The 15921-nt window shown below is 48.5% G+C and overlaps 1 protein-coding gene across 1 annotated transcript in view; it reads left to right on the top strand.

Annotated features, from left to right (window-relative positions):
* Gabbr2 (gamma-aminobutyric acid type B receptor subunit 2) overlaps nucleotides 1-15921 on the top strand; it is a 328989-nt gene that overhangs the window by 102763 nt on the left and 210305 nt on the right. Inside the window, exon 2 of the mRNA XM_021159700.2 lies at nucleotides 15466-15603. Coding sequence (XP_021015359.1) covers nucleotides 15466-15603 — 138 coding nt within the window. The remainder of the gene's footprint in view (nucleotides 1-15465; nucleotides 15604-15921) is intronic.

Raw genomic sequence — 15921 nt, 5'->3', positions numbered from 1 at the left:
GTGTATGAAGCGAGTCAAAACTCAGCCTTGAACAGAATCTGGACTGGGAAGGCTGGATGGGGCCTAAGGAATGAGCAGCAGCCTCATCTGTGGGCTTCCTGACACCTGCCTCTCCTTTTCCTCTGCCTGTGTTGTAAATTGCTCTCTGTCCCTGGTACTTAGGTGTGACTTTGCGCTAAGCTGCCGCTGCCCCATCTGCTCAGAGGGTTCCATCCAAGTGCTTGCTGAACCCTTCGAGCTCTTCACCTTCTCTTTGACAACCAGCAGAGTTCAAGATGGTGTCTTTTTCAGGTACAGGGTCATACTTTCGCCATACCACCCACCAGCACCTCTCACCCAGACTCTGTTCCCAGGTGACCTCTTTCCTCCCTGGCTGCCATAGCACTCTCTACTGGCAGCCATTGTGCCTCTGTGAAGCAATCATGACCACCTCCACCTCCTCACTATCCTGGGTGCTGGCCCAAGCCTGCCCCATCGCAGCCACCCTGCTTCTTGCCAGACCCCACCCCCCATCAAATGTTCCTGCCGGCCACGCCCTTCCCACTGCCAAGCCTTCAATCTTGTGGGTAACCTGACCCGGGTGTTCTTTCCTACCATATCGTCCTTTGCTCATCTCCAAGCCTCGGCTCCGATGCCACCTCCACCATGAAATCCCAGCAGAATATCTGAGTGGGTTTTGAATGCACCTTGATCTCTGCCATCTTTCCCACTCTAGCCTGTTCTGTATGCAGGCTTTAGTTTGAATCTGGCCCCCAGTGCTAGCCAGAGCTGTTAATAATGTTGTCTGCATCCCCCAAACCTGGTTTAGTCTGTCCCTTTATCACCCACTGGTCAATGAAGGAATGAATATAACAATGTTCTAGAGCGTTTTATTGAAATCTCCATGACACCACTTAACACATTGCTCTGAAATATGTCTGTATCTTTTGCTCCCTATAGATTACCAGTACCCCAGTGGCAGGGCCGTGTCCTTCTTAGCCCCTCCTCCAATACTTAGCTCAATGTTGAACAGGTGTGCTCCTCAGCTGTGGACTAGAGATAGCTCGGTGGCACACAGCAGGAGTTTGGTCCCTCTTTTGCAAGTGACCTGAGCCCCCATCCCCAGGGAAAGAGCTGAAAAATGCCTGATATTTGCACAGACCTGAAGGAAAGAACACCCCTTTGCTGACAGGCAGCCCAGGCAAGCTCTGTGCCTGTGACCCTGACTTTTAAAAATGTCACACCTGCATATGCAGGGAGATTTATCGACAGCTAATTAGGAAACGCAGTTTGTATCTATCCAGCTCTGAAAAACATTTTGTAAACCAGGTAATTGGCTTTCTCTCGGCGCAGAGGAGAGAGAGCTGGGTGGCGCGGGCTCCATCATCATTCTCACGTAACTTCGTCTGCAGCTGGCCAAGAATTCAGAGTGACAGCTTCAGGGAGAATACAGAAACGGTAGTGGTTCAGTCTTCCAGGTGGACAGCTGGTCGGTGGGCTCTGTTCAAGGACTGCATGAGCATTTTCTGCTCTTCCTTGGCAACCAGTGGCAACCAAGATGGTGGCCACTCCATCCTGACTCAGAAGCAGATGGCCCGTCCATCACCCTGAGGATGGGGTGTGAAAAACTCAAGCTGGCTGCCGTTGATAAGCAGACAGAACTAGAGAGACAATTGCTTTTATTTCAGGGTGTACACACAAACGGGGATAGAATCTGTTTTACAGCAGAAAGCCTGTTCTGCCAGCATGTATGAGACACCCATGTCAGAACAGGGCCTCCCTAGAAGGAGGGAGAATGAGACGGCCCACTCCAGCACACAGTACAGTCCTCTGATCCCTTAACCTCTGTGTTGATGCCAGCATCCCTAACGATAGCGGGCGTTTGCTTTTCAAGTGCAGGGCATACTTTGTTACCTTGTGCCATTCCCCCAAATCCTCTTTTGTCTACCTGCAATGTCCCTGGGCTTTCTCGAATACGTTATCAGATGTGTTGAATGTTTTCGAAGTTACACAGCTTATCCGTACCCATGATCTGACTGACAGACCACACACACCCTATGCTCCAGTGAAACTGTAGATTTGAAGGTCATTTCCTGTTCATGCCACAGCCAGATGCAGGGGAGTAAAAGGGTGAAAGGTTGAGTCTCCTGAGGGGAGGTGCAGTGTGAGTTAGGGGTTCTGGAGGGGTGCCTGTGGGGAAGAAGCAGACGGTGTCCTAAGAGGAGAGCGAGAGCAATCAGGTAAGATAAGCCAGACCTTCAGAGCATGAAACCTGGGAGAGAGACCAGAAAGAGAAGCTTGGATGGCAGTACTGTCAGCGAAAGTCTCATACCGACCAGCAAGGCTCAAACACTGTTCACAGGAGACCCCTGCACCAGTCAGGCATGTAGGATCCTTGCTCTATTACACTGCCTACTCCATGGTGGGGACTCCTGGAAAAAGAGCAGTCTCATCCACAAAATTAAGGAGGACTCTGAAGCCACCAAGCCTGGAGGCTGTCAATGTGTGATGCTGCATGCCCTTCCATACACTGGTCTTCCTACGACCCCATTCCAGGAGCTTGGGGTGGGGTGAAGGGGTACCTTCTTCTCAGTGCTTGGATTCTTCCTCACCCACCCCTTGGCTAACCCCAGCATGGTATACACCATGCCTTTGCTCACACTCCATGACCTAAACTCACCCTCAATATGCCAGGGAGATATGTCTGGAGACTGTGTTCTCCCTATGTGCCAGGATGGAGAGAGTAAAAACACAGATACTATGAGGCATGGGCTCAGGAATGCCACCCCTCGCTCCCTGCCACGCCTTAAACAGATGACTGGCCTCTCTGACCCTCAGTTTCCTCATCTATAAGAATGGTTTTACTAATTGTCTTAGTCAGGGTTTGTATTCTTGCACAAAACATCTTGACCAAGAAGCAAGTTGGGGAAAAAGGGTTTATTCAGCTTACACTTCCACATTGTTGTTCATCACCAAAGGAAGTCAGGACAGGAACTCACACAGGGTAGGAACTCACACAGGGTAGGAACTTGGAGGCAGGAGCTGATGAAGAAGCCATGGAGGGGTGCTGCTTATGGGATTGCTTCCCCTGGCTTGCTCAGCTTGCTTGCTTATAGAACTCAGGACTACCAGCCCAGGGATGGCACCACCTACAATGGTTCCTCCCACTTTTGATCACTAATTGAGAAAATGCCTTACAGCTAGATCTCATGGAGGCATTTCTTCATGGGAGGGTCCTTTCTCTATGATAACTCCAGCTTGTATCAAGTTGACACACAAAACCAGCCAGTGCAATAATAGGATCTGTAGGCTGGGTGTGAGGTTTAAGTGAGACCATATATAAAGCATTTAGATTAGCCTGCCACAAATAATGCTATGCAAAGGCTACCCATGATATGATTTACTATTGTTCTTCATTTCAAATGTAACACACAGGTAACCCTTTCCTGAGAGTCTGTTCCACTCAAGGGTGTGTGAGCTCACTCTTTCCTAGCCAACTCCTGGTCTCTAGTGGATAACCAGAAAGTGTATGAAGGAATTAGTTGAAATAGCAAGTTGATACAGTGTGCGCTATGCTCAGCTGCCCAGAGTGCTGGCCTAACTTTAACATCACTTAGCAATGACGGTGATGAAGTCCTGCTCTTGGGTTCAGAACACCAACTGAGAAAGCCAGGAAGGAGACAGAAGTGGCTGCAAAAGCACCCTGACTATAGGAAGTGCCCCAGTCTTTCCACCTTTCCTGCGGCTGAGGACTTAACTCAGTTCATAGAGTGCTTACCTAGCATGCATAGGGGTTTGGGTTAGGTCTCTGGAAAGACATAAACCAGGCATGGTGATGCTCGTAACCCTAGTGCTGAGGAGGCAGGAGCAGAAGGGTCAGGAACGCAGGGTTATCCTTAGCTGTATATAATTCAAAGCCAACCCCATAGGTTAAGTAAGACCCTATCTCAAAGGTGGCCACAAAGACTTTCGGTCTGTATAAAAGTAATAGGTGCTTTAAAACATAATGCAAGCAAAACAAAACAAAACAAAACAAACAAACAAAAACCAAAATGGGCTGGAGAGATGGCTCAGTGGTTAAGAGCACTGACTGCTCTTCTGAAGGTCCTGAGTTCAAATCCCAGCAAACACATGGTGGCTCACAACCACCCATAATGAGATCTGATGCCCTCTTCTGATGTATCTGAAGACACCTATAGTGTACTTACACATAATAAATTTTTTAAAAATCTAAAGATCATTTAAAAAAAAACCAAAATGCCAAGAAAAAAGTTAAGAAAAAGTCACCCGAAACCCTGCTATATTCAGCATCACATGATGGCTGTTCTCGACCCCTCTCTGTGCATGTATTGTAAGTGGAAAGAAGGACATAAAGATTTGGTGTTGCTGCTTCTTCATTTGCGGGTCCAAGAAAAAGGCTGTAAAGTAGAAGAAACTGGTTGGTGTTGGGCGATTTTGCCTACACTACTGAGAATATTTGTTTCTGGCTTTGCTCTTGGAGAGAGGCACAGAGAGGATTCTGGAAAGCAATGAGGTTAGACTCCCCGCTTTTCAACTCCAGTTTTCAGTTTTTGAAGGTATTGATTATAAAGTCCTCCTATGGCAGAGGAGGAAATTAACCGACATCCAAATCCGTCTCCGCCTTCTCAAGTTTGCATTTCCGTGGTGTCTTCCTTTCCTGTTACGTGGGTCTAGCTCTCAGCCCTCACCGCCGCTGCCTATCACAGCTCCCGTCCCTTGGGTTTACATTTTCACCTATCTTTTGATTGGCTGGACTTTGTCAAGTAGTTTCTCTCTCCCCTGCCACCAAGAAAGGTGTAGTCTTTACTGACTGCGAGTCCAGTGTGAGTCCAGTCTGAGTCCAGTCCTGTGCTCAGACTCGCCAGGCGTCGGTCTGAGCAGCCTGAGCAGAAGTCAGATGCAGGGGGCGGGGGATGATGTTTCATTCGGTTTGGCAATGTGGCTGGGAGGGCTTAGAGCAAATCAATAAGAGTAAGACAAACAACCCAATAAAAATCCAGGCAAAGTCACCAGCATGAAAGAGGAAGCCCAGACAGCCCATAAACACGTGAAAGGATGGCTTAACTTCTCTAGTGATCTGGACCACATGAATCGAAATGAGACGGCGGGTACCCACAAGACTGGCAAAATTGGAAGTTGACGTGGGTGTAGCTGTGAGGTGTCTCAACTACTGCTGCAAGGAGTGTTGGTGTCTCGCTGAGAGAGTGGGGCATGCCCTATGAGTCAACAGTTTCATTCAGGTTTGTGCCATGGAGAACCCTGCCCGTGTGCCAGGAGCTGTGCGTAGAAAGGCGATCCATCTTGCTTGGAACAGCCAAAGCCCTGGGAACAACCGGAGTGCCAAAGTTAGCTTCAGCTGTGAACTTCACACAACCCAGAGTCACCTGGGAAGAGGAAACCTCAACCAAAGAATCTTCTAAATCCGATGGCCTGGAGCCAAGTCCAATGAGGCATTCTCTTAATTGCTAATTGATGGAAGAGTGCCAAGCCCTCTGTGGGCGGTACTATCCCTAGGCAGGTTGTATAAGCAACCCAGTACGCTATATTCTCCATGGCCTTTATTTCAAGCTCCTGTCTTGGTTTCTCTGGAAACTGATTGTAACCTGTTAGCGAAAATAAATCCTTTCCTCCCCAAATCGCATTTGGTCAGTTTTGCATCACCACAACAGAGAGACAAACTGGAACACTGCAGAGGAGTTAGCAGGGACGGTGGTATATTCAGAAGACCTTGGCCTGCCATACTGCTGCCAAGTGCAAAGACCCGAACTGTGTTCAGCACCAGACAATGCAAAACATAATGGTGAGCCAGAAGACCCTGTTTCTGGAGTGCTCAGAGCGATCCCAGTTACACGGCTCAACCTAAGGATGCAGAATCGAGAGGAAAAGCGTGGACACAAAACGATAAAACCGGGATTGGTACACAGGAGAGTCAGGTCTGTCCTGGGTGTGTCACAGGGTTTGAACTCAGGTTGTCAGGCTTTGCACACCAAGCCCCTGCTCAGCCATATTGCTAGCCCAGGAATTTTTTATTGAAAATGAAATTCTTCTGAAATCACATTGCCTAGGACTAAATCCTTCGAATTTATGTGACCTTGAGTAAATTATTTAACCTTTGGGCGCCTCGGCTTCCTAAACATGTAAAATGGAAATGAAAACCGAGCTGATGTTAGTAATACTGTAAGGTGGCACTTACCATTCTCAGTACTGAGTCTAGCACACTGCGGGGGTGATGGTAGCTGGTGTTCTTTTGCTGTTTGCTTTGGCTTTGGTTCAGAGTTTTAGGTAGGGTCTTGTTCTGTAGCTCAAATGTGGAGTGCTGGAATGGGAGGCCTGAGCTGTCATACCCACAGCTAGTACTGTTTTCTGTCAGGCAGATGGAGGTATTTGGGAGACCACTGTAGGCCCCACAGCTCCCAAACACTTGTGCTCAGAAGCCTGCCCAGGGACGTCTGACAGACAGAAGCATCCGTATAGGGTGATTAGAGGAGCCAAGGGTGATTTAGCCCGAAGGCATCTCCGAGTAACTCAGGCTGAGCTGAGGTATCTGGGGGGCTCTCCTGAGGTGGAGGACCATGCTTGTTCAATGAGGCTACAGAGCTGGGGTGAACAAAATGTGGCTCCTGGGCCATATCCAGCTGTTGCAGCTTTTAAAAATAAAGTCTGATTGGCTTGCAGCCTCCGCTCCTTCATGTATTATCTGTAGCTGTTCATACTACGGTGGCTGAGATGAGTCGCTGCTCAGCCCATTGAAGACTAAGACGCTCACCATCTGGTCCTTTATGGGACTTTGGGACAGACAATGCAAAAGAATCGGTGGTTTCAGGCCAGCTTAAGAACTTTGTCAGAAGCAGAGCTGAGACCCTGGCGCTGGAGGGACATTAGCAGATACCACACCGGCTGCTCGTGGTGGGGGAGATGAAGAGGGCTCTGAAGCCTGAGAGCAGGTTGAACACAGTTGCTTTTAATGTCTCCTTCCAGTCTAGTATTCTGTGGGGAATAATTCCCAGTTTTCAATGGGTCATTATTAACTCTGACATTTTCTTGGCATTTTTACTTTAAAAAACATTTTCACTCTCAGCTTCATTTTCTTTGAAATTCTCAAGTCAGAGAAGTATTTTAATTCTTTAAAAGTGAGATTTAAATGAAAATGGAACTCATTCCAGAGTCTTACTTTTTTCATTAACCAAAAAAAAAAAAAAAAAAAAAGGGATTTTCATGGCCATTGGATCTATTCCCATTTATAAGTGCTGGATTTTAAGAGCCTGTGTGTGCCAGTGATTTCTCTGTGACAGGTTCTCACAGGGTAGGAGAAACGGTCGGTGACAGAACAGTGTATTGGAATGTGCAGGTGGTGACCGTTGGCAGGCCTGTGGCCGCCCTTCTAGCTGTGCATGGCAGTGTGAGTTAGGAGGAGGTGGTGGAATGCCTTCCTGTGACCATGCCAACACTCAGTACGTCCTCTTGAGGTGAGCGGAGGACAGCCTAGTGGAGGACCTGCAGGGAGAGCCCCCTTCTAGGGCTCTGAGGGCAACTTATCAAAAATCAAATGGCTAATAGAGGCACCTTGTCATATAACTTCTCCGAATGACTGTTTGGTCCAGTGGACGGCTCGCTGACAGCTGTCAGACAGAGGCCATGCGTAGGATATCAAACAGCTTCCAGCATTTTCCTGGCTTCAGCAGGGGCAACCCCTACCCTACCCTACCCCCTCACCCCCCCCCGTGAGGGGGTGATAGTCAAGCGCTTCAGGAATCATCTCTAAGCGCAGCCTTTAGGAAGGGAGGAAATGTGAAACACGCGCATGAAATTTACTTCTGCCTGAGCTGGAAGGACACATCTGTGAAGTGTGTCTGGGGAAGTGGCCACAAGCCCCACCCCCTAAGGAATCACTTGGAGAAATTTCCCAGGTGTCAACGAACTGGCCATCAAGCAAATTGATACTCAGCAGGTGACCTGTTGAGGAGCTGCTCTGGTAGGCACTCAGCAGCCTTGTCCAGGACACAGTCCTGAGGCCACACGGGAAAGCTACTCTCTATCAAGGACCTCTGGGTCCTCTTTCCTAGGCTTTTAGTGCGTGACTTTGTGGAGGCCCAGTGACATATGTAACATGGGCTCGAATGCTGGTTCAGGGTGCAGAGGGAGTCCAGAGCTTATTCCACTCCAGGACAGCTCTGTGGGGTATGGAACAAATGTGAGGAGATGCTGGCTACAGGGAATGCTGATGCTGGATCAGTCGAGCTCTGCTGGGCCCAGTCCCCTGCTGGGGTGAGTTTGAAGTCCCAAGATAGTCCAGCTGTGGTCAGCTGGAAAGTCCACCTTTTGAGGATAACAAATGTCATCTAAGAAGATTCAGAATGAGAAATTAGGGTTAGGGGCGAGTGTTTAAGTAGGACAGATGAATAGCCAAGGTTGGTGGCACAAGCCTGTAACTCCAGCATGGAGGAGAATCCAGGTTGGTGCCAGCCTGGGACACATATAGAATTCCATGCCAGACTATGCTATCTAGTGAGGCTCTTACTCAAAAAGCAAGGAAGGGGGGCCAACAAGATGGCTCAGTGCGTAAAGGTACTTGGCACCAAGCCGGAAGAGCTGAGTTCAATTTCCAGAATTCACATAAAGATAGAGACTAGAACTGATTCTACAACCTATCCTCTGACCTCTATGTATGTGTCATGCATGCTATGTCCCTCCACTCCAATGCTAATAAAAAAAAATTGAAGACAAAAAAACAACAACAACAACAACAGCTGAAAGGTTGCTCAGCTGGAAAAGTACCTATTATGCAAGCCAGAGGACCTGAGTTCAAATCTCCTATACCCACTTGGCATGGTGGCGTGTGTCTGTAATGATCGTGCTGGGAAGGAGGGCTGGGCAGAGACAGGTGGATCTCTGGAGCTCACTGGGCTCCCAGTCTAGATAACCGATGAGCTCCAGGCTTAATCAGAGGGGAAAAAATGGAGCATATTCCTAGTTCTGATAAGCATGATCAAAAGCAACTTGGGGAGGAAGGGGTTAATCTAGTTTACAGATTACAGGCCATCATCCATAGAAGCCAAAGCAGCAACTCGAGGCAAGAAGCTGGAGGCAGGAACTGAAGCAGCCCATGGAGGAATGACTGACTTGCCCCCGGGCTTACAGTTACCCACCTTCTTCACGGAACTCAGGACCACCGACCCAACCCCCTCCCCCATCAGTTAACAGTCTGAAAAACACCCCTGCAGATGTGCCTGTGGGCAATTCCTCAACTGAACAGACAGACATCACACAGACACACACAGACACACACACAAATGCAAGTTTACAAGTTATGCTATACCACACACAGAGGGAAAGGTGGGAGGGAAGAACAGATCCCTTTGGATGCGGTTTAATAGTAGTCCCATTAGGAGAGGAAGAGGTCTTAGTCCCCTGTAGGTGAGTTCTCCTGCCTTAGGCCAGGGGCTCTGACACATTTGGAGGTCCTGGCTGGCAGCACTGTTTGAGGGAAATGGCCGGTCTTTCCAGAACACTTAGCTTTAACTTCCACTTGCCAAATTCACTAATTATAAGAAACCTCTAAACTGGGAATCCAAAAATCCCCCCTAATCGTGGCAAGTCGCAGGAGAGACCCTCCCTTCTGGTCCTCAGCTTTCCCCCAGAGAGGTGGGGGTGGGGAGGGTGTAGATTACATCACCACTGCCTGTACCTGGATTCACAGAGGAAGAAGTGGACCAGGGGACAGAAGGATAAGTAGGGCACGAGAACTTTCATTTTGTCACATCAGCACATTAGAAACAAACCTTCCCCACTACCCATCATTTTATAGGAGAAAACTGTTCTGCACCGTGTAGACCAGAAAGGACGCAGATGTATATTTGAGTCTAGTTCTTTTGTTGGAGGAAAATGTATTCTGGCATTCTCGCTTTTCTCCTTCTACCTGAAGGCATTAGCTTCTTGTTTTTGCTGCACCAGATCAGCAGGAATGTGATGGTTTAAACCCTGCTTACTGGCTTCCTCACAGAGCTGTGGCAGAGCTGCAGGCACAGCGTAGCTTTGTGCAGCCTTGTGTTCCAGGCTTTCTATGGTGCCAAGCAAGGCTGAGTCCTTGCTTTTATATACCTGTTTATTTTGGTTGTACTAGGGGTTGGCCTTGGGGTCTTGCTCATGCTAGGAAAGCACTCTATGGCTCAACTAGGTCCTCAGATCTATAATTTTGTTTGGCTAGTTTGAGACAGGGCAAATTGCCCAAACAGGCTATAAATTTGTGGTCTTGCTGCCTCTGCTTCCATAGTGGCTGTGACTCCAGGCTGGTGCCTAAACCAGGGCTGGCCCCTATCTGAAGGCCTGACTGGAGAAGGCCTGCTTCTATGTTATTTTGGTTTCCTGGCAGAATCCAGAGTCTTTAAAAAAGATTTAAAAGCCGGACGTGGTGGCGCACGCCTTTAATCCCAGCACTCGGGAGGCAGAGGCAGGCGGATTTCTGAGTTCGAGGCCAGCCTGGTCTACAAAGTGAGTGCCAGGACAGCCAGGGCTACACAGAGAAACCCTGTCTCGAAAAACCAAAAAAAAAAAAAAAAAAAAAAAAAAAGATTTAAAAAAATTTTATGTATGTATGCATACCGCGCACATGCCTTGTATCTATGGAAGTCAGAACAGGGTGTTGTGAGCCACCCAGTGTGGTGTTGGGAACTAAACCTGGGTCCTCTGCATGGGCAGCAAGCACTCTTAACTGCTGAGCCATCTCTCCAGCCCCAGGATTGAGGCTCTTGCCACTGCAAGCCTGAACCCTCCTCTCTGTGACACACTTCCTTCTTCAAGAATCTTTAAGCCACCGTAGCCTAACAAGTTCCTGTCACTCTTTCAAGCTCTAATTTCCCCGCTGATCCCAGCAAAAGGTCTCTGCTGTTAAGGGCTTGTGGAACTACAGTGAGCCCACACAGATCTTAATTTAAGGTCAGCTAATTAGCACCTCAATTATCTTGGCAAAATCCCTTTTGCCAGGAAATGGCATTCCTGGGAGTAACACTCTGGAGTGGAGATCTTTGGAGCTGAAACTCTTCCTGCCATTCCTAGGTTGGTAAAAACTGACTCAGGCAAGCACTTGGGAAATTCTTCCAGCTCCAACAAGAGTTGTCAGGCATGGTGAGATTTGTGAGTTGACCAAGCCCAGAGCTGTGTGTTTGGGAGCAGGCGGCCCCGTTGCTAACACAGCATCTTGAGCTGATGGGTGATGTTGCTAAGCAAACAAGTAGGAAGAGCTCATTGTTCTTAGTTCTGCCTCCAACGCGCTCTGACAATAGATCTGGTGGCTCTGGGTTATGACTCTCATTAGATGGGAAAACAAGAAACCTCCTCTGGATAAAGATTCAAACTAGAAATGGCTCAGGAAATCAGGGCAGAGAAATAACCCCAAGCTGCTATCTATCTATACATTGCTATAGATATCTATATATGCTCTGCAGACAGTGAGGCAGTTTCCTAGTTGGGTAGTTAGCTCAGAACTCCAAGAAACACAAAGTGGGGAACCTTCTTCTCCGCCATCACCTACCTTCTTTCCTTTATCTCTCTCCCTTCTTTTTTTTCTTGACTGCCCCCAAAATTAATACAATACACTTCATCTATCTATCTATCTATCTATCTATCTATCTATCTATCTATCTATCTATCTATCTATCTATCTATCTATCAGTGTTTCATGAACCCCAGACTAGCCTTAAACTCATGCTGTAGCAAGTCCCCAGCCAAGTTCTGGATTACAGATGAGCACCTCCACAGTCGGTTAATACACCATTGGGGCTTCAACCCAAGGCCTCTCGAATTTCAGGACTCTGCCAAATGAGTTATATCTCCAGCTCCTAAGCCAAATTAAAATGTGAACGTTGCATTCTCTCAGTTATCTACAGGTTACAACCCCAAACTCCCCAACAAGACACTAAGGGTTCTGCCTTCTCCTTTACCCCAGCCTCAGGTCCTCTTTAGTCAACTAGGGCAGGGGGTGCAGTTGGAGTAAGGGCTGGCTTATTTCTCTCTCTTTCCTGATTCCTCGCCTGAACTTGTTCTGATCTGAACCATCCGTTGTCTTCTTTGAGGGTAGCCCCTTGGCTTTCTTGTGGGTTGATCGGGCCCTAAGTGCTCTCTCCTATACAGGTCATCTCATAGTGCCCTAACTCATGACCTGTGAGGTCTGAGGCCAGAGCTGCTGCTGTATGAGGCAGTCCAGGGCAGATGCCAACAGGGTGATGTGGATAAGTGGGAAGAAAGGAGATGCAGACAATGTACAAGCAGAGGGAGAGAGGCTGGGTGTGATGGTACTACCTCACCATCGCAGAGGGAGACAGGCTGGGTGTGATGGTACTGCCCCACCGTCCCGGCTCCTCTTCTCAGGAGGCTAAAGCTGGAGGACTGTTTCGGGGTCAGCCTGGGCAACATAAGGAGACTCTGGCTCAAAGCAAAACCTAAAAGAGGGCCCCAGTGGTGTATCTCAGTAGTACAGCACTTACCAAGAAGGTGCCAAGTCCTGTGTACAAACCCCAATACTGCAAAAGAGAAAAGGAGAAAGATGTGCAGACCCTGTGGGAGTCACAGGTACCCAGCACTTACCCTGTCCTCGTGGAATCCAGGCAGGAGCCATGAGCAGACCACAGTGAAGTGAATGAAGCAAATCCGATCAGCAGGCAGACAGACAAAAAAATAGTATTTGCTAGAGACCAACCTTTGGTATGGCAATACAACATCATCTAAAAGTTCACACTCAAGAAAGAACAACCCCCATCCTCCAATCACAAAGTGGTCTTACAATGCTTTAAGTAAGCCTAAGGTTAGATGGTAGGCTTCATTCATGGCTATCTGAGGACTGTGTGGGGCCTCAGAATCACCAGAGGACACATCTGTTTAGACAGTGAGTGGGACTAGGTACCACTGATGGGAGCTCTGTTGTCAGGCAAGTTGGAAACCTGTTTCTAACAAAGGAAGCAGCAATTCCGTTAACCCAGAGGCAGGAAGGTGATGGTTTTTATTTTAGGGATTTAAAGGAGTCTGGAGAGGCATGATTTGAGCAGCGAGCAGCAGAGAGAGAGGAGAGAACTCGGGCATCCTGAAAAGTGGGTCTCTCACCATGAAGAGCATAAGAGCATTATCCCAGCTGTGTGAACAACATAGAGAAGTGGTTCTGGGTCTCTTTCTGCTAGTACCAGAGTGTTTTCTAACTGCCCTGCTGGAGGGTCATCTGCCCGACTGGAGGGATGGAGGCTCTACAATCAGCTGGGGCCCAGGGTTTCACAGGTCTCGACAACTGGTACCCCACACTTGTTTTCAATGATTTTCTTGTCTACAAATTCTAGCTTTTTAAAAATAATTATAAAATTATTTTATGTATGTATATATTTTTTATGTATATAATTTTACATGCAAAAAGATTTGTTTGCATATCATGTGCATGGCTGGTGCCTGTGGAGGCCAGAGGACAGTGTTGGATCCCCTGAAACTGGAGTTAGAGACAGCTGTGAGCTGCTATGTGGCTGCTGGGAATTGAGCCCCGGGTCTTTTTAAAAAAAAAAAGATTCATTTATTATTATACATAAGTACAGTGTAGCTGACTTCTGACGCACCAGAAGAAGGCGTCAGATCTCATTACGTGTGGTTGTGAACCACCCCGTGGTTGCTGGGATTTGAACTCAGGACCTTCGGAAGAGCAGTCAACACTCTTACCCACTGAGCCATCTCGCCAGCCCCAGCCAGTGCTCTTAAGCCACGTGTCAGAGCAGGAACAGCAGAGGGAGGAGATCAGTGATTTTCAGGGGACACTGAGGCAGCTGCAGTGGTGGATTTGCTGAGCTCCAGGCTGGGGAGGCAGGTCCTCGGGTCCTCTGTTCAGGGAGCTGACCACTGGCTGGGAGGGAAGAGTGAGCCGCGAGGATCCCCGCCACTCCAGCACATCTTTCTTCTTGCCGCTTCCTCACTGGGGTGTCTGGTGTGTTTCCTTGGTCAGGATTTCTTTCTAGTCCTGGACAGAGCTGTGCCCTCAAGACCAGCTCTGGGCTAAGCATCAAGTGTGAAGTGTCTGCCACTGACTCCTTTTGAGATGCGTGGTATCTTTTCTCTCCCTCCACCCCACCCCCACGACTGTGACAAATGTACATCACATCCAGTTACCGTCTTGAACATCCTTCTCGTGCCTTGTGACATTCACATTCACACTGTCACACCACCCCTCCCTCAGTTTCCAGACCTTTGCCATAATCCCACATCAAAGCCCTCACTCTCCTGAGCAGTCATCCACACTTCCCTCTCACTACGCCCCTCACAACCGCCATCGCAGTTCCTGCCTCTGTGAATTTGTCCTCTCCAGTGCTTCACATGAATGGAATCCTACAGTAACGGGCCTGTCAGAAACGAAGGTATTTCAAAGAGGCACGCTTGTCCCTCAATCTCACTGTTAGACTACTGAAACAATGGACCCCAGAGTAATTTGGCATCCACCCTGCCCCCTAGGAATCTCCTGCTGGGTGGAGGAAAAAAGACTGAGCTTGGTTGCACCTATAGGAGGAGCTTGTCTCCAGAAAAGAGATCTCACAGCTCTAGCCACTTGTTAGACCACCTTGCAAAGTAAAATGGAAGCCCAGACAATGATGGGTCAATGGTAGGTAGGACCACACTGTGATCAGACTGCTCAGATGCGCACAGCCCCAGGTCCCTATTAAACCTTTAACCTCACTTCAGGGCTCCGACGATGGTCTAGAGGCGGTCACTGACCCTTTCTTCCTCTTTCCAGTGCAGCCATATCATTTGGCTCTATCACGCATCCGAATTTCTTCTCTCTTTAGGGCTGGCTGTATACTATTCCAATGCATGTACCTCCAACCCCTTGCCTGTGCCTTCATTTGTTGACAGAGTTTGGGATGTTTCTACCTCTGGGCTATTGTGACTGGTACTGCTCTGAACATGGAGTACAGATATCTTTGAGTCCGTGCTCTCGGTTCTTCAGGGTTTCCATTTATACAGAGTTCTTGTACCATATGGCAATTCTTTGTTGACTTTTCAGGGTAGCCTCACTGTTTTCGTCAATGTAATTGTTTTATATCACCACTGAGAGGGTACAAAGCTTGCAGTTTCTTTACACCCTGCCAACACTTGTTCTTGTCTGTTTTCACAATAGCCAGAATGTGGCCTCATCTTTTAAAATGTAAATGACCGTAGACTGGAGGCTGGGGGACTGATATGGCTTTCCTCTGTGTGTATGCTACAGAGACAGCTGAGGGGCTGCATTTTAAGGGCACTTTAAGGCCTGGGATGTAAGACCAAAAACTTCCCTAAGCTTAGGGCCTGGGCATGGGGCTGTGTGGAGAGGCCCCAGCCGGGGCAAACTGAAGTTTGTCTAAGGGTTTGCCGTGATGGCAGATTGATTTTATGTTCCTATTGTGGGGCTCTTGCCCCAGGATAACCCATGTCTAACTTAGGCCTTGCTCCCTTTCTGTGTTTTCTTTCCAGTGTGACAATGCAAAGGGACTGAAAGCCTTCTATGACGCAATAAAGTATGGGCCGAACCATTTGATGGTGTTTGGAGGTGTCTGTCCGTCTGTCACCTCTATCATCGCGGAATCCCTCCAAGGCTGGAACCTGGTGCAGGTAAGGGTGGAGTCCCTACCCCACGGACTCGGAATTGTTGCTGTGAGCTGTGAGCTGTGAGCACTCGGCAGGAATGGGCCTTGAGTAAGGCCGTGCCCAAGTTGCACTGCTGTCACTGCCCTCGATGCTGACCTGACCAAGAGTCCTTTAACTGTGCGTGCTGTCTCATGTGCTGGAGCCTCGGTGCTCACCGCTGACTCCCTAGCCAGACTTGCAGGCCCATAAAGTCCTATCAACTGTACTGATAATCCTCTGCCCCTCTGTTCTCTCACCGACCCACAGTGCAGCCCCCAGAGAGCACCACCCTCAGATATCACA

The sequence above is a fragment of the Mus caroli genome, chromosome 4 (genome assembly GCF_900094665.2).
Source record: "Mus caroli chromosome 4, CAROLI_EIJ_v1.1, whole genome shotgun sequence".
Classification (NCBI taxonomy): domain Eukaryota; kingdom Metazoa; phylum Chordata; class Mammalia; order Rodentia; family Muridae; genus Mus; species Mus caroli.
This window is presented reverse-complemented; position numbering and strand designations above follow the sequence as displayed.